Source organism: Mus musculus, chromosome 17 (assembly GCF_000001635.26).
Source record: "Mus musculus strain C57BL/6J chromosome 17, GRCm38.p6 C57BL/6J".
NCBI lineage: Eukaryota > Metazoa > Chordata > Mammalia > Rodentia > Muridae > Mus > Mus musculus.
This window is the reverse complement of record NC_000083.6, coordinates 3,501,929-3,526,178: the sequence shown is the minus strand read 5'-3', so window position 1 is coordinate 3,526,178 and position 24,250 is coordinate 3,501,929. Positions and strand designations below refer to the sequence as shown.

General features: G+C 44.1%; 2 protein-coding genes across 13 annotated transcripts in view; one reads left to right on the top strand and one right to left on the bottom strand.

Moving 5' to 3' along the window:
- Positions 1-6,929, top strand: part of Tfb1m (transcription factor B1, mitochondrial) — a 38,547-nt gene extending 31,618 nt beyond the window's left edge. The window contains exons 8-9 of one of the 2 annotated variants that reach the window (XR_385130.3): positions 4,407-4,534; positions 6,384-6,870. Coding sequence is in view for 1 of the 2 variants with exons in the window: in NM_146074.3 (NP_666186.1) it covers positions 4,407-4,534; positions 6,384-6,627 (372 nt within the window). In the remaining variant the exon portion in view is untranslated. Of the gene's footprint in view, positions 1-4,406; positions 4,535-6,383 lie in introns of both variants that reach the window. The other variant, NM_146074.3, reaches the window with a different exon arrangement.
- Tiam2 (T cell lymphoma invasion and metastasis 2) overlaps positions 6,782-24,250 on the bottom strand; it is a 193,085-nt gene continuing 175,616 nt past the window's right edge. For 10 of the 11 annotated variants that reach the window (XM_006523225.4, NM_001122998.1, XM_006523226.1 and 7 more), the window contains 12 exons: positions 23,119-23,298; positions 20,403-20,471; positions 19,287-19,412; positions 18,362-18,470; positions 16,599-16,778; positions 15,004-15,122; positions 13,224-13,332; positions 12,730-12,788; positions 11,403-11,508; positions 10,122-10,209; positions 9,462-9,616; positions 6,782-8,067 (listed from right to left, as the gene is read on the bottom strand). In XM_006523225.4, the coding sequence (XP_006523288.1) occupies positions 7,451-8,067; positions 9,462-9,616; positions 10,122-10,209; positions 11,403-11,508; positions 12,730-12,788; positions 13,224-13,332; positions 15,004-15,122; positions 16,599-16,778; positions 18,362-18,470; positions 19,287-19,412; positions 20,403-20,471; positions 23,119-23,298 (1,917 nt within the window). In that variant the 3' untranslated portion in view covers positions 6,782-7,450. The remainder of the gene's footprint in view (positions 8,068-9,461; positions 9,617-10,121; positions 10,210-11,402; positions 11,509-12,729; positions 12,789-13,223; positions 13,333-15,003; positions 15,123-16,598; positions 16,779-18,361; positions 18,471-19,286; positions 19,413-20,402; positions 20,472-23,118; positions 23,299-24,250) is intronic. The other variant, NM_001286758.1, reaches the window with a different exon arrangement.

The window sequence follows — 24,250 nt, the reverse complement described above, 5'->3', positions numbered from 1 at the left end:
TAATAACATTCTTACCTGGACCAATTCCACTGAGCGCGACACAGGGGAAGGCTTTGCCATTTTTGTGAGTCTGAGGCATTGGGGTCCTTGACATGGCTGTGCTCATTGTCAACTCTATACATTCACTCAGGACTCCATCGACTCCCCACAGGGGGCCTTTTTACTCTCACTAAAATTAGCATCATGTCCTCTTCCTTTTCTTCCCTCTACTTCCTCCTATATACCTTCCCCTCTTGTTCCCTCTCAAAGTCATGTTGTCTTTTTCTTTATTGGTGTGTGTGTGTAAGTAACTATGTGTGTATATGTACACATACGTGTGTACACCTGTGTATCCACATGCACACAGGTGCACCTAAATACATAAATACCGTCTGCTGGGTCCATTTAGAGTTACTTATATGTATATTATTCCAGGGCTGACCCTTGGTATTTGGATAACCAATTAGAAGGCTCATTCCTAGGGAAGAGTATTTCTCCAGCTCTTGCCGTTCTTTAGGTCTTCATATATTGGTGGGATAACATAAGATCCCCCTTCATGTTAACATGTCTATTGGAAGTACACTTCTTCAGGGCTTGTTCCAGCAGGCATACTACTGACGGATCATGGATGAGGCTCCCCTGTCACTTCTATAAGGCCCTAATCTCACAGAGTCACTGGTCCTCGGACTCTTAAGAGTCTCTCTGCCCCATCTCCTGAGACGTTTGCTGAGTTTCAGGTGCTGGGGTGGTGTTGCAGGTGTTGAAGCTGAGAACCCCAAAATCACTTGTTCTTTACATGGTGACCAGTTGTGGTTTTCTATAATGGTCTCTTGCAAAGGGAAGTTTCTTTGATGAAGGTAAGAGCTGCACTTACTGTGGGTATAAGGACATTTGGATGCACTTAGGAATTGCACTGCTTTAGTAAAGTAGTGGTAGGATATTGTATATTGATATCCATGACATCACTGACCCTGAGTAATCAACTAGGTTTCTAGTACCAAGTATGATTTCCCTCCTGTTGAGCAGGCCTTAAGTCCAATTAGACAGCAGATGGTCACCACCAACATATTAGTGCCACTGTTGCATCCTTGGAGTTATCATGACATGCTGTCATCAATCTATAGTTTAAATAAAATTACCCCACTTGGTCTACTCCCACAAGCCGTAAACCATCTAACGAACGCCTAAATAGCAGGCACGATAAACCCTTTTTCAAGTTCTTACTCAAGGAAGGCCAAGAGATTCACAAAACAATATAGGCTATTGCTGTTGCCCTTGGTTAAAGGTTAAGTCTCCATTGCTAAAGACACCATGCACTTTGAAACAAGACACGGAGGACCCAGTTGGGACCTGACTAGAAAGCCACCTCCCTGAGGACTAGCTTTCATAGCACTAGAAGGTAGTGTGCAGGCTTCCAGGGGAGGGGCGACAACAGTAGCAGCTGCAATACCTGGGAACCACGATGAAGCTAGAGTATTTGAAATGTATCTAGCTTTCTTCCTGATTTTTTTTTATTTTAATGCAAAAGATTTAGGATTCAAGAGAAAAACATAATAGTTGTATTAAATAAGTGTTCAATTATAAGTAAAAAGCACTTTGTATCTGTTACCACAGTAACCAACTATTTCAGTGTGGTTTTTAGAGAAAAGGGCCTCTATCACTCAGTAATTTCAAGAAATGCTTTTACAGGAGTGAACAGGTGAACAGGAGTGATCCTCGCAGTGCAGGACAGTTGCTGACTGAGCTCTCTGCCAGTGAGTGTTGGAGTTCTGCCATTTAGTATTACATTTGTGAATAAGAATTTTCTTTCAGCCTGATGCAATGCCAACCTAACTAGGTACCAGAAATTATATTATTCAAACTCTAGAAGTCTGTTAGCTTACAGGGAATGCTCTTATAGTTCTGTAGCATTTTAGACCTTTACGTTTCCAAGCACTAACTGGATCGCAAAGAAATGAGATTAAGCAGTAAGGATGAAGTCTACTTAAAAAATCCAAGAATACCTTTGTGAGTGGCAGCTTCATACAGGAAGATCAGTGCATCTTTCCCTGAACTTGTACCTTTAATCTTAGTAGCATCTGGATCTTATAGTATTTTGACACTTTCATAGTCCCAGGTTGGATGAAAGCTAAATTTTATCTCATGCTGTTTTTTGATTGTTTGGGTTTTGATTAGTTTTTTAATTTGTTTGGGTTTTGCTGAAAAGTAACTTGAGACCACTGAATTGTTGAATGTACTGAGACTACAAAAGAACTTAATAGAGTTAACTGTGTATTTGGGAGAAATGGGTGAAAAACACTGGAGATGATTCAAGAAGGTGGCTGAAAGAGAGGCAGGGCAGGAATCCAGAGAGGGTAAATGTTGTAAGGTACAGGGGGGTCACAGAATGACATCATAGGGTGAAGTATAGAAGATGCTCTAGGACCTTGCCAGAGTGACAAAGATTGCATGTCAGAGTTTGTGGAGAGTCTTTGACATTTAGTCACTATGGTACACCTTGGCTGCTGCTCTTTCCCAACGTACGGACCTTGTTTCTTCCAGAGAGTACCCTAAGAGTGAACCAGCTTTTCTTTTTACCAGCATTCTAAACCTCATGCTATTTCCACAACTCCCTCTTTACGACTCTCTGTAACTACAAACCACCTCATTTTTGTTTTGTGCAGGTCTAAGAGTCTTACAGGAAGTATATGTTAACGAGGAATTGACAGAGCAACTTAAGTAACACAGTTGAAACATGTTATTAAATGTTATTAAGGAGGGAGGGTGCGGAAGAGAAAGTTATTAAAAACATTTAATGTTGTACTTAGTTATTCACCATAATAATCTGTTCACCATAATAATCATCAAAGAAGTCTAAAGTTTGTTAAACATTTAGGAGCCTGTTGGTTTAGAAAGGCCCTCCCATGGACAGTTTCACTCTTGTGTGTCCAATCACACTGCCCCTGTGGTCAAAGATCTACTGCCAATTACAGCCGATTGGTATAGCTGCATGTTGAACTGGATCAGTAGTGTTCACTGAGAGAGGAAGCTCCTAGCCGGTTGGCGAGGCATTTCAGACTGTGGAAACACTGCTGTGGTGCCCAGGGAGCCTAGTCACCTGAGGCTTGTCTTCTCTGTTCTTCCAGGTCTTACATCTTAGCTTCTAGCCTCTTACCCCCCCCCCCAACACACACACTTAAAACAAACCAGTGTGAAAGGAGTTATGCAACCACAGGACTTTGGAAAACAAGCTATCCTAAGAGATGATGATGCCAGAATGGGACTGGGGAACAAGACCTTCTTTTGAAAAGCAGCAACACCTCCCACACTACCTAAATTGTTGTGCTTTCTTTGCCTCTGGAGCAAATTAACAATGCCCGAGGCCAGTGTTTTACTCAGCTAGAGGCTTCACCTTGTATAACCTGTTGGGCATCTCGATGGTGCTCACCAGGGCTGTGTTGAACCCATTCCTCCCTATCTTCACATTTTTCCTGTTATAGTGATAATTCTCAATGATTCATTCCTAATAGTCCATTTTTGAAAGAGGCCAGAGGTAAATCTTTTACCACATGTTTGAAACGCTAGTTGTCTGGTAATTACACCACCTCAACAGCTGGTAGCAGCGTAAACATTGTCCAACAGTGACATGTTAAATCAGTCCAGCCTCTACCTCCTGGTGCATGTAAAGTTGCTACTGAAAGTTCTGGGCCTGTGTGGTCTCTGCACATGAATTCGGCCCAGCTGAGCAGTCAGCATCTGTACCTAAAATGGCTGTTGTCCTAGTCATCTCTTGTAGTCCTTGGGAATCCCTGCCCCATAGCCAGCACTGCTACTGCAGTTTGTATTACTCTCGAAAAGCTAGAATGCCCACCGCCAACTCACACCTGCCTACTGGCCTTGACAGTTATCCAGATAGGCTTTCAAGGTCATTGAATTCTACATTTTGAAGTAGTGACCATCAGGCTCTGGTCTAGTGGCCACCATTATAGATAGTTAGAACTAGCTGGGATTTCTGTAACCATCCAAAACTTAGCTTCTTGTGAACGCAGAGAAAATCGAGGCATTGAAGGGTTCATGAGAAGCACTAGAGAGCCCATGCTCCTGTGGAAGGCAAGTGACAGAGCGTGGGGTGAGAACATCTATTTGCCAGACATGCAAGAAGCCCTCGATTTGATCGTCAAGACTGGGAAAAGAGGGCTGGTGAGATGGCTCAGTGGGTTAGAGCACCCGACTGCTCTTCCAAAGGTCCAGAGTTCAAATCCCAGCAACCACATGGTGGCTCACAACCATCTGTAACAAGATCTGACCCCCTCTTCTGGAGTGTCTGAAGACAGCTACAATGTAGTTTACATATAATAAATAAATAAATAAATCTTTAAAAAAAAGACTGGGGAAAGCTTAATCACATTGTGCCATATGTTTGATTTTAATGATTGTTCTCAATAAAGGTTGATGTAGGAGTGGTGCACCTTACGCCCTTGATAGAGCCCAAGATCAAGCAGCCATTCAAGCTGGTAGAAAAAGTTGTCCAGAATGCGTTTCAGTTTCGAAGGAAATATTGCCACCGAGGGCTTGGGTAAGAATCCTTTTTGACTTTATGGCGCTTAAAAGGCATGTATGATTCTGGCTCTTAGTTTAGGTCCTGTGGTTAGCAGCATGTCACCACCACTGAGGAAACACCCTGGGTTCACCTTAGATGCCATATATAGGTTTGGTTTTGTCTTAAATACAACCTAAAACCCACAAGTCTAAAGTTTTTGCTGACTTGTTGCTAGAAAGGTCTTGGCTTCTGTCAGGACTCAGTTTGTATGAGTTACTGTCTCTGTCCTTTAAGGACACACTTGAGAACTAGAAAGCAAATATATCTTCTTAGCAGCCATAATGTCATCATAGACTGTCTTCCCACCTTCACTCAGCAGGGAGCCCTTTTGTTCTGTCAGGCTTGCTGCTCTTCACAGGCCCATGGGGCCTCCCGAAAAATAAGTCCAAGTCATGGCCCCGCAGCAACCACACCAATTTCTTATCTAGTAGGTTTCACAGTGTTTAGTTAGATCCAATTATAGTCAGTTAAGAATGAAGAAGAGGCAGCATTTAAAGTTTCTACTTAATATAGTCAACATATAGCTGCTTAAAAGGCCTCAGTGTTTAGCACACATTGTTCATTCTTTAAGATTTAGACAGGTCTATTTTGGTAATCTGAAGGGATGTAGGAAATGTGGGTTAGTACAGGAGACGATTCCAGGTGTGTTGAGGCAGCTGCATCCTGAAACCAAAGCAACTCATAAAACCCTCTTAAAGGATTTTTGCTGACAAGTGTGGTGAATCAGCCTGCCTTTTGTTGACCCCAGTTTTAAAATATACATCTATACCTGCTAGTTCTAGTGGAGGTTGTAGGCATCACAAAAAGTACATCTTACTTTTGGAAGCCCTGGAATTGGTCCTACTGTTTCCAAGGCAAACCCTCCTCCCACAAACTAAGTGATTGGCCCTGCTCATTTCAGTGCACCTTCCTCTGTACAGATATGGGTCAGATACGGAAATACATTCTGAAGGATACGTGTTGATATTTTTCAGTCACGACATAGCACAGAGTAGTCCCAGGTATGAGACTCTGTTATCAGACACTACACCCTGAAGCTGAGCTCACTGATCTAAGTCACCTCACCTTAAGCAGCGAGTCAAGCTGAAAGGACAGTTTATCCTCTACCTGCCATGGCTTCTGCCACACCCCTGGGATAAGCTCCATGATCAAGGTCCACACTTTTGCAGGGTTTCAAGCATACAAGTTCATTCATAAAATAGTTGACTTGGTTTAATTGAATGAAATTTAAGGCTGGAGAGATGGCTCAGCAGTTAAGAGCACTGACTGCTCTTCCGGAGGTCCTGAGTTCACTTCCCAGCAACCACACAGTGGCTCACAACCATCTGTAATGGGATCAGATGCCCTCTTCTGGTGTGTCTGAAGACAGCTACAGTGTACTTACATATAGTAAACAAATATTTTTAAAAATGAAATTTAAAATAGATACTTTGAGTTTTAAAGATTGAGAATTGTTTTCAGAACAGATAACAGCACTTTGCAAAATGAGTCATTCTTTTGTAGTAAGGTTTGAAGACTTAATACATCCAGGTTCTAGAGAACCAAAATCAGAAATTTACTACATAAGATATAATAAAGCTTTTATTAAAATGGAGCAAATCAAATGTGTTTCATTTTACCTAGGGAAGGTAGTTTTCCTTTTGTGAGCACACCTTTCAAGTCCTTAGTCCTGCCTCCAGAGCATCATACCTGAGGACCCAAGAGACTCCAAAACCCAAGCCTCAGGCATCTACTCATGTGTCATTTTGAAGTTTGCACAAAGATATATCATTATTAACATAATAATTCAAGTAAAATTCCTCCCCCTCCCCCACTTTCCTTTCAGAATGTTATTCCCTGAAGCACAACGCCTCGAAAGCACTGGAAGGCTGTTACAGTTGGCAGACATTGATCCAACTCTCCGGCCCACCCACCTCTCGCTCATGCATTTTAAGAGTTTGTGTGATGTATACAGAAAAATGTGTGATGAAGACCCACAACTCTTTACTTATAACTTCAGAGAGGAGCTCAAGCAAAAGAAAAGTAAAGGCCAAGAAAAAGATGGTGACCCAGAAAGCTGCGGGTTCTAATTGCTGCCTTAGGGCTCCCGCCTGCCAGGACACCCTGTGGACAGTGTGCATCCCCACAGATGAGTGTGCATCTCCCTACCTCTCTGTAAAGACAGATACCGATGACCTCGTGACTTTACTATCCAGCTTGGTAAGAAAAGAAATACCAAGTAGATACAGTGCAAGCTTTCCTTTAATGTATATACTGCATAGGTACGACATGTTTAGTAAAAATAGCATTTATGACAACCTTCTAAAATGAAATATCTGTACGTTGTGCCTCTAAACCATGTAAAAATAAAAGTGCTTTAAATAAAGCAAAACCTAACAGCTCAAAGAAAATGCCCAAAGGACTGGGGGTAGGGGCCCTCTTAAAAGCTGTTAATCACAACTTTCCCAAGCACAGTGCTCTTAGAGCCTTGCCTGCTCTCGGCTACCAGGGCAGCCGCTACTCTGGGTGACACTGCTCAGGCTACATCCTGAGTCTAGTGAGTCACCCTTGCTGGGCTCGCTGGGCCACTCACTGCTGGAGGATGTTCTGAGGACCTTCAAGGACCTGGATGAGGCTACCAAGAAAAAAAAAGCACCTAAGATAATTAAAATGCAATTTTATTACAAGACTAAATCATTTGATTGCTGCTCCAAAGGGATAGGTGCTAGTACTTTACAGATTCTGACCAACTAAATCTAGTTTTCGGATTCACAATAAATTAAAATAACTTAAATCTTTACAGGTTTTGTGGAAAAAATATACTGCGTAAAACTCAAACATGAATAGTTTTCCTGCAGTTTCTCTTTTCCACCAATTTGAAAACAAATGAGCATTGTAAGCACACTACACAAATCATGATTTGCCATGGCTCTGTGTTTCATAAAAACCCTCCTCATTGACGACTGAAGTTAAGCTCTGGACACTGAATTCTCTCTCCAGGACCAAGTTTAGATCAATGCTGGCAGTTTCTGGGTGGCTGTCCAGGGACTGGTGACGAGTCTGCGCCTTGAGCAAAGTTCCTCTGCCCCTCTTGGTGCTGTTTGCTTTCCGTTTAATGGGGCAAAAATGGCCCCTGACCAGCTTGGGCTGTTCACCTGACTCTGTGAGAGGCTGCTGCCCAACTGGGTGCACGTCGGATTCCTCAGAGATTTTCAGTCTCTGGAACTGAATCTCAATGTCCTTAGTAGGGCTACCCTGTTTCAGAGGGTGGTGGAAGTCCTCATCTTCATCACTCAGAATGTCGCTTTCTTTGATAAGACCATCTGGAAACTCCGCCAGGCCCTCCTGAGCGTCTTTCTCCAGCTCGGTGCTCTTAGAGTCTCGCCTGCTCTCGGCTACGGGGCAGCCGCTACTCTGGGTGCCACTGCTCAGGCTGCACTCATCTGAGTCCAGTGAGTTGCCCTTGCTGGGCTCGCTGGGCCACTCGCTGCTGGAGGATGTTCTGAGGCCCTTCAACGACCTGGACGAGGCTACCAAGAAGAAAAGCACATTTTTCTCCACATGACACGGAACAGAGTCTGCAATGTAGAGTTAAGGCCCCAGGGATGACACTTGTGTGAAGATTTTATTATGGGGAGTAGTAGGTGGCAACACCATTTAGGTCAAACCATGAGTTTACTGATGCCTTTACGGTTTTGTTGTTGGGTCTCTTACATAGCTCCGGCTGGCTTCAAACTCATTATCTAGCTGATGACCATCTTAAACTCTGCCTCTCTATTCGAGTGCTGTGACCCCAGTGTTCACCACCATGCCCAGTTTTATGCATGCTGGAGTTCACAGAATGCTGGGCAAGCTCTGTGCCCACTTAGCCACACCCCCAGACATGTCTGAAATGAAGTTGGAATTCAGCTGCTTTTTAGATTCCCAGAGCTTTATCATAGAGATAGTACAATAAAGTTCCAACTACCATAAGGGCTAGAGTTACTAGTTTGCCAATGAGTTGATTGAACAGTTAATCACTAATAAAAATTCAAGTTACATTCTTTTACCTTGTAATCTGGAAATACTATACCACACCTCTACACATAGCTTCCCCGTTTATTTCCCTAGATGCTGCATTAGAACCTGAAAAAATATCCTTACCGCTCTTGAGCACTGTCTATGCTGGAATTTATAATCAACATTAAGAGAATTAACATTATGAGCATTCAATCATGTGGGGGAGTTGGGGAGTGATTGTGTTCTCTAGAATTGGAAAGGGAATTCTTAGTTTTGGATATTTCTATAAGCCATTAGCACATTTTTGATAACCACAGAATATCTTGACAATACAATAGAATGTATGCAGATATGGAAAGATCAAATTGGTGTGGGAGAAGGGAGAGGGAAACTGTATATGCCCTATAAGATTCAAAGAATTCAGAGACATAGCTCAATGGTGGAAGGTCTAACTAGCATCTATCAAAAGGTCCTGGTTTCAATCCTTAGCACCACTAAGGGGAGAAAAAAATTAAAGGAAGAAACAACAGAATGCTGAATTTGGAAAGTAGGCAGAAAGATTAAGAACAGTTTAATCTAGGCTGATGACCCGCAGGCAGTGATCGCAGAAGGATGAGTATATCCAGGCTGTGGTCCAAATTAAGGAAGCCTAGAGCTAGAAGGCCTGCAGAGTACGCAAAGCCCCAGACTCCTGTTTATCTTAGAGGGAGACATGAAAAGGTAAGTGTGCACTGCATTATGCAGCTGGTGAGGGAAGGGGCTGGGGACTGGAGGTGGCCTATTCATGAGAGGACGACAGGGCAAAAGGCACGGTTCTCTTAAGAGGAAGTGAAGTTACTCTCGATCATTGACAGATTTAGTTATAGCTGTAGTACAACCTCATGGTGTTTTCTTCATTAAAGCACAGGGCTGACAAAATTCTCACCTAATTTGGCTGAAACAGGAACTCGGTTCTTAAGAGGTACTAGCCGGTCCTTACACGTCTTCTCCAGTGGCAGCTCACACTTTATGTGGCGCCGGAAGTTCTCTCTCAGAATAGAACGAATCACCTTAACAATGCTGGTTTTGTTCTCGCTGTCACTGAGGGAAGAAAAGGAAGAGGATGACTGTCTTTCCGCTTCTTTGTGGACCTTCCTAGGGGTAAAGCCCTGTCCAGCTCTGCCTCCCCCTTCAGAAGCTAGCAACTTACCCCACCAATATGTGCCTGACTTTTCTGACTTAAAGTATGTCAGCTGCTCTTCTTAAGGTGAAGCTGTGCCCTCATACCAAAATTTAGGAGGGCACCAAAAACATACCCCCACAAACAGGTTTTGTTTTTTTTTAATTTACTTATGTGTAATTGTGTGTATATGTGTACTCCTTGTTGGGGGGGGTGGGGTTGTCACTGAACAGACCAGAGGTTGTCAGAGCCCACAGAGCTTGAGTTACAAGTGGTTGTAAGCCACAAAACATGGGTGCTGGGGACCAATCCCAAGTCCTGCGGAAAAGCATCAAGTGCTTCTAGCTTCGTAGCTATCTCTTCAGCACCTTACCTCCCCTTTAAAGGGACACAATGAAGTCTTACATGGTGTGTCAAGGGAAGTACCTGCAGCACAGTTGAAAGATGGTTTCTGGCCGTCCTTCAATTTCCGACTTGGTATGAATCAGCTCCCACGTGGAATTATTTTCAGTCCCTGGGGAAAACGAAGTGGAAACAAGAGTCCACAACTTTGCCAAAATCCCACAGTTGAGGATACCTGGGGTATCAACAATTCACACATCCGGAGGTCTGTCTCTCCATTTCCTTCCACGGCACACTCTGTGATAGTAAGAAAAAGCTACAAAACTTGGGCTGAAATTCTCCATCCCTCCTTGGAGGTGCCTGGTTGTTTTGGTGGTGGTAGTTTTTATTGTGGGGTTTTTTGTTTGTTTTGTTTTTTTGCTTCTGGTGTGTGTGTGTGTGTAGCCCAGGCTGTCATTGAATTTGTAGCAGACATCTTGCCTCAGCTACCTAGTTCTAGTTCCTTCCCCCTCTTGAGATAAACAGGACGATTTGCTCAAGAGCTTGAGGTGACAGAGCCGCCCCCCCCCCCTGTCCCATGCAGTCACATTCTTAGAAACATAAAGCGCCTCTGGCAGGACCACAGAAGCCTTGGGGGTCTCTAGCATCAAAGGCTTTTCCTGCCAGTTAGTTAGTTTAGAAGGTCCTCCAAACATTGTTCTAAGTCAAGGAGGGGTGGGGTTGGGGGGGTTGTTGCGTTTTCTTTATTTGCAGTACTAAGGAATTTTCTAGTATGTCTAAGTTCATAAAATATAAATTTGTGGAACTTTAATCTTAGGGTATCAAAGCCTACAGCAAAAAGGAAATGGTGACAGTTGTTGAGTATAAAAGTGAAGAAACCATGCAGAGGCCGTAAAAGGCCGTCCAGTGCCACTTGGTTTCTTCCAAAAGATTGTGAAGAAACACCAAGACAACCCAGTTCTCATTTTCTCTCTCTAAAGAGTACATGCAAAAGTGACCCCAGGTGCAATGGTTCAAAGGGGTTCCCGAGGCCCATGCACATCAAGCCTGGAGGGAGAAGGGGTGGGAGCTGTAAGACTGGACCTAGGGGGAGGGTGGTGTGTCAGAGGTGTGCTCTCAGTCACTAAGGCCCTCGCCCACTCCTGTCTTCCTCTCTGCTTCCTGTCCACCACAATGAACAGATGTCTGCCCGCACATGCTTCTGCTATAATGTACTATGCTGCCACTGTACCACGGGCCTGAAACCCATGGGCTCAAATAAACCATTCCTTTCTATCAGGAATCTTGTTAACATGGAAGCCTTATGTTTCCATACCACATGTGAAAAGCACACCTTGTCACTGCATTTCCCCCCAAAGTGTTTACCTGCCGTGTTCCCCAGTCTAACTTGAAGCGCAGATATGGGAATCAACCAGCGGAATTTAAATGGATCCAAGTCAGCAGAGTTGTGAGCAGGCCGGGAATTCGAGGGCTGCAACACAAGAGACCACCAGGAAGAGGTTACAGTCGTGTGTACAGTGAACAGAGGTATCTTGATGTGTGTGCCTAAGATACATACAAACCAGGTACACACCCAGTTCTCAAAGACCTCCCAGGCTTGGAGCTGGGACTATGCCAAAGTGAGAGAGAGTTCATGGAACACAAGGTTCCCTATCTCTACAAAGACAGCAGCCTTGCCTTCCTGCAGTCTCCAGTACCTGCTGGTGGCTTATGGTGTCCGTGGCAAAGTTCTCATCAAATACTTTGGAGTTTTGCTTGGGTCTTGACTTTTTGAATCAAAGTAAAAATTAGTTCTAAAACAAAAACGTGGTAGCCCTCTGTGTTTATGGAACCTTGTGTACTATTATCTTCAGGGAATAAAAGTTTTCTGTTTTGGCCTCACATAGGTGTTTGTCATAAATCTTTTAAAATAGATGGACAGCTATTACACTTCTAGGCACATGTGCAGAGAACTCAATAGCCCACCATAGAGATGTTTGCACTCCCATGTTTATTGCTGCTTTATCCACTGTGGCAAAGAACTGGAATCAAACTAATTGTCCATCAAAAGATGAATGGGTAAGGAAAATTTGGGGTACGGGGTTCGACACTCAGCCCCAAAGAAAAGTGATATTAAACATTTACAATAAAGTGGATGGACTTAGAAAGTAAATATTAAATGAGGTCACTGGGTCTCAGGAAAAACTGAATGCTCTCATGTGCAGAATCTAGCCAGCAGTGGGTCTGCATACTATATTTACATATGCATGTATGTAAAATGTACAATATAACATGAGAAGAACAGGAAAGGCTAAACTACAGGGGAATTAGGAAGGACTGAGTTCAAGTAATATACTCAAGCTATGGAGAGGGTATAAAACTGGCTGGTTTCTGGTTCTAATCGCGTCGTGAGTATTTTCCTTCTGATGATTGATATATGAGTCAGCGCTGAAAGTGTAAAGTTTACCGGGAAGCTCCACAGCTTCTATGTTCTATGCCTAATGCTATTCTAACTGTACAAGGTCATCGAGCCGCGTAGACTCGGGGTGTGATGTTTTTTAGTTATTTTTAAGTGCTTTAAAATAAAGTGTAACAAAATAAGATGGATGGCGTTACATTCTGTTGGACAGTGAGGCCATGAGTCTTAGCAAGCTTTTAGTACAGTAAGGAGAGCTATGAAAAGGCAGCAGTAATTGAAAGTCATTGTTCTTACCAGTTTCTTTTTCAGCTTGCAGTTTTCTTTATAAACCAGTATGACAGCTCTCTTAAAAACTAAAGGGAATTTTAAAAAAGAAAAGAGACAAAGAAAAAGAAGAAAGGTCTTGTTATTCTCTGCAAACTCTCCCCAGGTTAAATTAGAGCTGGGTGCTTTCTGGGAACAAAGTCCTTGAAATTCCACTGCATTGACACCTGCTTTGCCCTGGTTAGGAAAGCAGGTCTTGGCATTTGTTTATCCATTGTTGTATTGACAGCTAAGGCCAGGGCATCTAGGTCTCAGTGAGAACATACTACCTACATGCTCTCCCAGTTCTGGGTGAGAAGGAAGAGGATTTGAAATGTAGCACTGTTTAGACAACAGGTTTCTAAACCACCTCATGAGGTGCTTCCCCTAGCAGCATCTTCCCAACTCCCCAAAACCAGGAGTCAGCAAGAACAGCAGTGTTAGTCAAGCTTGTTACTGTTAACACTTCTGGAAGGAATACCAACCAAATACTGTGAGCTCAATGTCCTTCCTGGCTTTTCCTAGAGACAGGAACGGATTCAACCAGGAAACTGTAGAGTGCATCAGAAGTTCCCCCATGGACAGCTCTGTCACCTACATTGTAAAAACAAAGATGTGGAGACCATGGAGATTTTGATGTTAGACATAGAATTGTACACATGTGCTCACTGCTAAAATGTACATGCTCACTGTTTTATTTATATAGTCTCCATCAGCACAGTGTGAAGTGGTGGAATGTCTGCAAATGTGAGGCAAGCGTCAAGCTGCACCCCTATTATTAATATTAGTAATAGAGATGATTTATGCTTCCTGCCCGCTGGACCAGGGTTTTACCACTGAGCTACATCCTTGGCCTGGGCCTCTTTTTACTTTTTGTTTTGAGACTGAGTCCGTCTAAATTTCTTAGGCTGACCTTGAACTTACCCTAAAACCCAGGCAGGCTTTGATACTGCAATTCTGCATCAGCCTCCCAAATGGCTGGGACTGCAGCACTGTTTACTAATAATAGGAAGTGGTACGTTTTTTACTTAAGTGTGTATGTTAGTACACACTTACATAGGCGACAATTCTGCCACAGAAGCCATGCTCATCTAAGGAGTCTGTTTACTTAGCGTTTACTTCAGGTTGATAGACTACATAGAGCTGCTAATAAAATACACCTAATTGACCTAAATTAAAAAAAAAAAAAAAAAAAAAAAAGGAGCTCAGTCCCTTTTCAGTTCCTGCCACTTTCTACTTCTTTTTTTTTATATATTTTTTGTTACATATTTTCCTCAATTACATTTCCAATGCTATCCCAAAAGTCCCCCATACCCTCCCCCCCACTTCCCTCCCCATCCATTCCCATTTTTTTGGCCCTGGCGTTCCCCTGTACTGGGGCATATACAGTTTGCGTGTCCAATGGGCCTCTCTTTCCAGTGATGGCCGACTAGGCCATCTTTTGATACATATGCAGCTAGAGTCAAGAGCTCTGGGGTACTGGTTAGTTCATAATGTTGTTCCACCTATAGGGTTGCAGATCCCTTTAGCTCCTTGGGTAATTTCTCTAGCTCCTCCATTGAGAGCCCTGTGATCCATCCAATAGCTGACTGTGAGCATCCACTTCTGTGTTTGCTAGGCTCCGGCATAGTCTCACAAGAGACAGCTACATCTGGGTCCTTTCGATAAAATCTTGCTAGTGTATGCAATGGTGTCAGCGTTTGGAAGCTGATTATGGGGTAGATCCCTGGATATGGCAGTCCACTTTCTACTTCTTATATGTGCTTTAAAAGCTCATTGTTCTAAGTCTAGCAACCATACAAAGTGAAAAGCATACAAAACACAGAATGTCACTGATCACTTGGTCTGCTTGAGTAAGCAGGTAATCACTTATATCCAATGCCAAAACAGAACGGTCACCGGAAAGGAACAAGCCCCATATTTTATCCACATTCTAGGCTCCTTCCTTCCTCCATTCCCCAAGCCCAGCCTTCCATGGGTTCTGGACCTACAACTCCACTCGCATAGGAAAGGGAGGAGGTGGGAGAAGCCAGCTCTGGTGTTTCTGTTGCCTCTGTACAATGCTAACATGACACGGTTACATTGTTAGACTAGTTTAATACATTTTACACTACATTTCTCTATGAATTATATAATTACTTTATATGTTAAGAGCAAAAAATGGCTTTGTCTCCCCCAGGAAAGTCTAACAAGTAGCTACTCTGGAAGTTACCCTAAGCTTATCCACCCAGCCATGAAGCTGCCCAGTCCAAAGCCCCCACTGACTTCCTTCTCTGTGCCACTCTGCTCTGCCACCAGCTGGTCAAACACCATCCCGTAATCCTCGTAGATCTTCTGCATCTCATTGATGTGACTGGCGACTTTTTCCATGGCCTTTAGTGCTTCTGAAAAATATGAGAGTATGCTTGCTTATTCTGAATCCTATCACATGCCAACATGGGAGTCCAGCTCTCAGCAAATGGTAACGTGATTGAGGTACAACCCATTTAACGCAGGTGTAACGATCGAGGGTAGTCAGACTGTCTTCTTCCTCAAATCCTCTCAGAAATGAGGTGACTGTGAAAAGTGCCATTCATAAAGCTAGCCTTGGCCCAGCTACACATCTTAACTGTTTTATGTGTCCCCAAAGAACACAATGACTGTAACCAATACCATATTGCAGAATATAAAACAGAGCTCTAGAGGAAAAATAAGTAGTGGCGCCAGAATTGAACCCAACATGTCAGGCCTCGGGAGAGCTGCTCTTCTAGGCAGTGTCTCCTCTAAACTACCTGGCAGGCTAGGAATCCAGCATAGTTGCTCAGTTACAGTGTCAGAGGACAGGAGGCAAGACTCAGTGCTAGCACCTGCTTCAAACACATAGACCTAGAGTCTGGCTCTCCAGTTCAAGGAAAAAGTACAATACTTCTGGTGTCTGTAAATTACAAATACCCAACTGTCCAACTGTGAGCTCAGTTGTTTGCATTCTACTTGCTATTTGTCTATAACTTGGGCAAGGGGCATATGAGGGACAAAGGACTAATTGCAATTTATATCATTTACTTGTACAATTTTAGCATTCATGTAAAAAAAATCCTGGCTTCATTGGTTATAATACCAAAGTATGTATACATTGGAAAAACAAGTTTGCTTTATATTCTTCTCAGTTCAACTAACCTGCTGCTGTCTGGGAATGTTGTTGTGGCTCAACTAGACCTGCTAGCTTTAACATGTGGGAAGCAAATCACTTCCTCTCTGAGCCTAAGGGACACTTAGCTCTCATCTCCAGAGCCTGGGTGCTATTGTCAAACCATACCTCAGGTCAGTTCATTGTAGCCATCCCCTGTGAGACACCAGCCACCAAGGTATCAGCTGCCACTGGATGCCTGTTGTTGGCTGAGCACTACTCAAAGATCTCCACAAGGTGGCACCCCATGCAGCAAGCATGAGCCTTAGCTGTAGCACAGCCAAGGCCACAGAAAGTGCAAGAAAGACTTCTTATAGCACTGTTCACTGGCCAAGTGACCTGTGGTCTTCCACTTCAACTCACTAGACCTAAATTACATAAGTTTAAAACTTTAAATCAAATCGCCCCTCTTGATCAATTTAGTAAGAGCAATCTCACTGCTAGATTGCCTGTAAGCCAGGTGCAGTTATGTACACCTTTAGACCCAGCACTCAGAAGAGAAGGGAGACATAGCTCTGTGAGTTTCGGTCTACATTGAGCACCTCGGGGGATGGCTACATTGAGCTGTTTTCTTTTGTAGTAGATGTAACTGAGATGAGCAGTTACAGTACCGGGGATGCCTGGGGAAGAGCTATGGACACCCAGAAAACACCCTTGACCAGCTTGAATACAAGCAGCCTCCCTCCAGCCTTACCTGTCAGGTGATAGTGTTCTTCACTCTCATGGTCAGTCAGTGACACTAGCTCCTTGAGAAGCAGAGGATACTTGAGCACTCTCTGAACAGGCTTGATGAGATAGGACTCCAGCGTGGAGGAGTGCTGCTTGGTGGGATTTCGGGCATCCAGAAAAGCCTTGAAGGCCTTGTCCGTTTTAGCTGTAACCAATGGATAAAAGATCCTTAGGAGAACATGGTGGATGAATTAAACTGCATTTTACATACTTCCACGGTCCTAATGCCATTCAATAATAAAACCAAGTGCTTCCATGGGTCAAGTACACAGTTCTAGGGACCAGAGTAGAACAGAGCAGCAAGCCTCTTTGTCACACCACTGACAGAGCCTGCAAGTGAAGGTAGCTTACTAGGATTGTAGAGGAAATGTACAGTCCACACTCTAGAGAAGGATGTGACGTCACAGTGTAGCCTTGAATACCCATGATTGGTCTAGGTGGCCTAAAGATGGACTTCAACTACAAGGAAAGCATTAGCTCTCCTGCCCTCGCACTTACTCTATATACTATTGAAAAGTAGTGTCACCCCACCTCTGAAGCCTTCACCACACAGCTCCAAGCAGACCAGACCTGCTTACAGTTCTTCCCACCAAGTGTGGCGTGAGGATCCCTGAGCAGCCAGAACTGTCTCTCTCCCGTGTCAGTGTTATGACGGGCACATATGATTGGGCAGCCAACACGCTGCCCATCACACCAGGTTTCCCTGGTTGCCATTGGCAGACCAGCCATTTAGAGTCCAACCAGTTTGGATGAAGAAATACCCTGGTTTAGGTTATATCTCAAGGATAAAATCAATAGCACACAGATGACACTGACTGCCGGACCACGTAAGTGTCAAGATGATGGTCCTTCATCTTTATGGCAAAGGACAGGTTGAAGTGCACTTTTTTTTGTTTTACTCTACACCATCCATAACAAGGTATGTGTGAAAAGAAGCCAGGTGCCCTCAGTCCTTCATTGAAAGTGGCCTGAAAAGATGGATTTGGCCATTTGGCAAACTCACTGTCATTCGAAGCATTCCTAGAAACCGGATTTTTGGGGGTTTGTTGTTTGGTTTTTGTTTGTTTGTTTATTTGGGGTTTTTAGTTTTGTTTTGTTTTGTTTGTATTCTTTCTTCTTCTTCTTTTTTTTTTAACTTGAAATTTCTGGGATACTGTGAAGTTCTGCATTTCAATCAAATGGGTTTAAGCTGCTTCAGTAGAAACGTTAAACCCAAGATTGTAGAAGAAACCTCTCCACGTGCTCCATGAACATAAGAGAAGGTTGCCACATCACCTTCATGACAGTGAATGAGTGGGCAGCCTCTGGGAGGCTGATTTTTCCCAGTTCCACCAGGAAAACCACCTTAGTTATCTGCCTCCTGGAAGTTTGATGGTGGGTTTTTTTTATAGCTCCACAGGCCTAAGAAAGTTAACAGAATTGTAGAAAATAAAAAACAGTATGCATTCTCTCCACTCATCCAAGGCTTGTGGCTGGAATGCTTTTACAGGAAAAGCAAAAACAAAACGAAACAAAAAAAAACCAAACAGCAAAGTGACACATGACAAAGCTTGGAACCCACCAGCCCACCACCACCGTCACTGCAAATAATGAAAACTCTCCCTCTTGCTTTTATCAAGAGAGGAGGACAAACCATGAAAATTATATTTAACTTTTTACTTGCTGGATACAGACCTATCCCTTATTAACAGTATTTAAAAAGCATTATATAGGGTATCAACTACTTACCTCGCTCTAGAACCCTCTGTACTTTAATGTGGTTGGCACAGAACCCACTGTATAGCTTAAAGTGATCCGCATAGTAGAGGAAAGAACCTCCAAGGGAGAACAGCAATTTCTAGAAGGCAGGAGAGAAGGTCAAATCAGACATGCCTTGCATGTGCTCTGACTTCAGCAAAGAATTTGCTTCTGACAATTGTCAGTACTGTTCTGTTCAGTCTGTAGATGGAGAACAGTCTAAGCCTTGCCCTAGCAGACCTTAGACTGGTGGGAAAGGTTCTGACAGAGACACCTCTTGGAAGCAGATTAACTATCTGAAGGAATTCACTACAAATGGGCTAAGGCACTGTTTCTCTACCAACTTCTGACGGTCTTGGGCAGCCCCTGTGAAAGGGTCATTAGACCCCCAAAAGGATCACAACCAACTGGTTGAGCACCACTGGCTTAAGGGGTGGGGTATGGACATTCTCAGAACCACCTACTCCATACTTGGGATGAATGTTCCTACTGTATGCTTCTAACTTCCTTTCTACTGCCTTCCCTCTCACCTCTGGAAGAACTCCCTGTCAGCCATGGTCCTTACAGTTACTCCTTCACAAGGACAAAGCTCCCTGATAGCCGTCTGGAATCCACGTTCTCCAGCCCAGTTTCCTAAGACCTCATAAGAGAGGCACCCAGTACAGGGGAGCTGCTCTTGCTTTAAAAGAAGTTTCTACCTCAGTACCTTTCCTGAAAGTCAGTGGAGTAGATGTGGCGGATCAGGTGATCCAGCCTGACCCCTGAACACAGTCACTCCAGGGCTAAACCACGAAGCTGCCTTTCCCCACCCACAAAGCAAGCAACGCAATAAAAACACCGAATTCACCGACATGGAGGAAAGAAGTTTACATCCTACTCAACTACATTTGCGTTAATCCAAATTCAAAATACTTACTCGAAACTGTGAGGGGGTTTCCAGGACACTAAAGTCCGAGGAAGCGGAGATCGCATCCTCCAACGTCTCCAGGAACACCTTTTGAAACTCCAGCATCTCTGGCAGGCTCCCAAAAAGTGACTCCATCTACATGAAGGGTGGGGTGTAAAAAGATGTGGCCGGTACAAGCTAGGCTCCCTCAGCCCCGTGCACAGGAAGTGCACCCTAGACGCAGGCAAAAGCAGAACCTTACAGAGCATAGTCACAGGGGTATAGTCTACACCTAGAGAGACCCAACTTCATCTCCCTACAATTCCACAGTTCCAAGGTTACTTTTTAAGTGGATTTGGAATTTAAAAATAAGGGAAAATGGAAATTAGAAAAAAAAACTAATTCCTATGATTTAGTATTAATAATCCATAAACTGAAAAGTAACTTTTGGCCATACCTCCTGAAAAAAAAAATCATCCTCTGCCTTTGTAAATATTCCACTGAGGTTTCTGGAGCAGAGGACACACACAAGACTTTCTGAAGAGCCTTCAACTCGGGTGTGTTCATTAGGAATCTACAGTTGGCCAGCCGGTGGTGGCACATGCCTTTAATCCCAGCACTTGGGAGGCAGAGGCAGGCGGATTTCTGAGTTTAAAGCCAGACTGGTCTACAGAGTGAGTTCCAGGACAGCCAGGGCTATACAGAGAAACCCTGTCTTGAAAGGAAAAAAAAAAAAAAGGAATCTACAGTTGTTTTCTAGGACTGTTGTATCCAGCCTGCAACCCTGGGCTACATGAAGCCACAGACAGCTATAGATACAGCCCAAACCAAAGCCACAAACTTAAGTAAAGCGTGTTCTTTGCATCTGCATGATGGCATAGGCCTTTAATCCTCACAATGGGGACATAGAGGATGGCAGATCTCTGTGAATTCAAGGCCAGCCTGGTCTACATAATTCTAGGCCAGCCAAGACACAGCACAAAAGCAACAACAATAACAACAAAGCAGTTTTGTTCCTCCCACCCTGTCCCCCCACCCCCACCCCCTGTGGTTCTTGAGTACAAACCCTGAAGGTAAGAGCATCATTTTGTGATGTTAAATTTGTTAAAGAGGCTAAGAGGCAGAAGGAAGGTGTTTGCTATTTACCTCATCTTGGGTAAGAAAGGTCTCATTCTGAAGTGGCTCCAAGTATAGTTCAAAGAGGCAGCTCAGATCCTGAAAGCCAAGAAAAGAGTCTCTTTAATACATAAATCTCCAGAATAACCAGTTGGTTCTGGTAGCCCAGGCAGCAGCTCCAAAGACTTCCATTAAAAGTGGTGGCATGTGTCCTGTTGAGATTCTTGCCCTTCAAAGTGGTTATCGTTGAAAACAAAGATTAATGACTCCATACCTCTGTTTCCTAGATTGTACAGATTCACTATATGTTAACAGCAACCACTCTGCCGTTAACTTCCTGTTGACAGAACAGGCTACTGTGACAGCCTCTGTGTGGAGTTGTGACTTCAGGCTGAAACCAGCAGAATTTCCAACTTATGTGTTCAGATGCAAGAACACCAACATTGAGCAGCCAAGATGTTTACAACCTAAGCCACACTTGAGTCTCTACTGGTCTAGTCACTAGGAGAACACAACAGTGGAAATATTTACATAACCCACTAAAGTTTCTATTTAAGAACTTGAAGCCAAAAGCAATATATATTTTAGTGACAGAAAAGACCTCTTTGGGCTTTCATTCATTCTGAAGAGTCAGGAGTCAGACGTCTAGAGCTAGTTGACTACTATGCAGACTCACTGTGTAGACCAGATTAGCCTTGAAGCTGCCAGCTTCTACCTCCTGTAGAACTGACTGCCTGCCTTTACAAGGGAGAAGTCTTAGACTGCTTGAAGCCCAGAGTCACCAGAACCTAACTAGTGACCATTGTGAGAGCAACCCCAACACTGCCAGCTCTTCGCAATGCAAAAACCTCCCTGCCTTTCTTTCCCTCCTTCCCTTTCCACATGCACAACAACCTGGGAATGTGAGGAGGGAAGGTGGCTGTGAGTTACTAGATCAAATCTCAGGGAAACACAGATGTGGATAATTTCAAGGTGCATGCAGATTTGGAGTTAGATCCAAGCAGGACAATGAAGAAAATCCTGTGTTAAGTCAGCAACAAGAAATGAAAGAAGAGTAGGGGATATATGTGAACTATAAATCTGCATTGAACACTGGTTATTTTGTCACACAGTCACTCCTATCCAGACTAATGCCACTTGCCCAGAGGACTTGCTGCACAGCAGGAGTGGGTCATACTAAGCCATGGGTGGCAAAGAGCCTCTGTCCTATAAAAACAAATGGCAGAATTCCTGCAAGGAAGGAAGAGTTGGCCCTTCCTCGACTACCTGCTCACCCATCTACCTCAGTAGCCTAACCCTTACTAGAAATGGCCCTGCTAGTACAGTGTACTCCAAAAGGAGGATGGTGACAAAAGAAAATCCATTCTGTTCCCAACTCTGAGCTGGACACAGCAGGTTCTGTGATGCTGTTCAAATGTCTGATGGCTCCAGAGCCTCAAGCACTCACAGATTCCAGAGCTGCTTGAACGAGGTTGCTGGGTCACTGAAGAAATTCCGAGCTCCCTGGAAGTCCCTATCTTCCACAGGATATAGGACAAGGAATACTGCAAAGTGAAGCCAAAATCTTTCTAGCTTTTCTTTCCCTCCCAAAGACCAATACAAGAGGCACTGGAGCCAAAACTGTGACTAAAATTTCTGACAATGTATTGGGAATTAGCAGCAGCACACTAAGAGCTCGAATTGGCCTTGGTTGGCTGGTTGGTCGGTTGGTTGGTTGATTTGATTTGGTTTGGTTTGGTTCTAGACAAAGTCCAGTATAGCTCAACCTGGCCTCAAACTCATTATGTAGCTGAGAATAACAGCTCCTGATCTTCCTTCCTCTACTTGCAGCGAGCTGGGATTACAAGCATGCACCATCATATTCAGTTCAGCAGTATCAAACCCGGGGCTTTGCACATGTTTGGCAAGCACTGTACTAACTGCCTACATTCCCAGCTGCTTGGTAACAGCCACATGTGTGCCAAGGTGTAACTTGTGGACTTAACAGATGTAAGAATTTCTGGAAGGCCGGTGACAAGCACAGGGACCAACACGGAAGTTGGAGAGGTCCTTCCAAAGGACATGCCGCACTACAAGCCAGCCCAGGCCTGAATTCCCAGCCACTGTCCTGGGCCATGCCCTTCCAGAGATATGACAAATGGAGCAAGCTTAAGATAGCCCCAAAGCACCAGCAAGTGCTTAAAGCAAAGAATACTATATTCCCAATCTCCTATGTTAATAGAATGTTTCTCAAAGTACTAACTAGGGGCTGGCTGATCAGATAAATGAATTCAGTGGGTACCCAAGACCGCAGTAGCCATGCCTTTGTTGTAGTATGATGACGTGCTTCCATTCTACACAGAGCTTCCCATGGATAGGGCTGACCACCTGGATTCTGAGAATCTATATTCATGGCCCCTGGGATATAGATTGCTCCCCAGCTCCTCATAACCCAAAGTGATCTCTACTCTTCTTGCTGAAGCAGTGTAGAGTCCGTTCCCAGAGATTGCAAATAATGAACTCCAACATTTGTTTCCATAGTGAAAGCTGCCTTGGCAACAAAAGGAGCCAAGAATCCAAATTTTTGGAGTCTTCTCAGTTCTTTTACCCACTCAACCTGCCCACCCTTCCCTGCAGCAATTTACCTCAGGGAGCACATGTCTACATCCTGAGTGGCAGATGTCCCAGGCAGAGGCAATCTCAGGCATCCACCAGCTTGACATCATCATCAACAAAGGGGTGTGCATGCCCCACCACTTCCCATTACCTTCACGTAAGACTTCTCTGTGTCTACAAGCTCCTGGATGACTTTCCGGAGGCGATCTGCATCTGAGAGGTGACGAGCCAGAGGCCTGGGAGGTGGGTCATGGCTCTCTGTTGGTGCTTCCATACTGTTGGTGTGGGTGTTGTTCAAGTCCCTGCAGAGCTCCGCAATCTGGTCAGCGCTCTGAGAGATGACGAGAGAGGGAAGGTCATGCTCAGGACACTGCTTGCCAGTGTTGTATATGCACCTCACCTAGAACACCAAGTGTTTCATCTGCACCAAGCACACAGTCTGGAGTCTCACAAAGACATGGATCGAGGGCCAATAGCTTCATTCACTTCAGACCACTCTCACTATTACCCAAGAGTCCTGTAAGGAAGACAGCATCTATAGTGTTTTCCTTTGGTATACAACATCCTTCATTATCACAAGAGCTGTGAATGGTTGGTTCTTTAGCACTAAAATCAGTGTCGGGAATGAGACTGCCTACTTGTTGTTGGGTTGCTCTAAAAATCCAGACATAGACTTTTCTGAACAGTACATACAGGAGGCAGATTCACTGAGTCCATCCTGTCCTCGGCAGTTGACTGAACCGGCTTTCCATCTCCCAGTCTGGGAAACTCAGACTTGGTGAGGTACCATGCAATTTCAGGATGGCTCGGTCCCAGTCTGCCTGAAGTTCTGCCCTCAGATCTAACTATGTGGCCTGTGCCATGTAGCAGTTATAAATGAAAACACTCAAGCTGGCTATGCATATACCAGGATAGAATAGAAAATAAGACAGGGATCATATGTGTCAGAAAAAAAAAATGCCATTCTGGCCCACCATCCTTTTCTTCCAACCCCCCCACCACCACCACCACCACCACCACTATCCTTTTCTGTTCCAGCTCCTCTGCTTCCCAACATTGTGTCTTCATTTGGTGGAAAAACAGAATCAAGACCAAAACCCTCAACAGTGATCCTCTGCCTGGCCTTGCTATCCAGTTCAGTGAATATCGACCAATCCTGCTCAGTCCCCAAAGAAGTGAACAGGGCAGTTGCTGCCCAAGTAAAGAAGACCTGCCAAGGTCAGAAACATCCGAGTGCAGACTGGGACAGTCTGGAAACCAGCAAGAAGAGGAGTCGGAGAGAT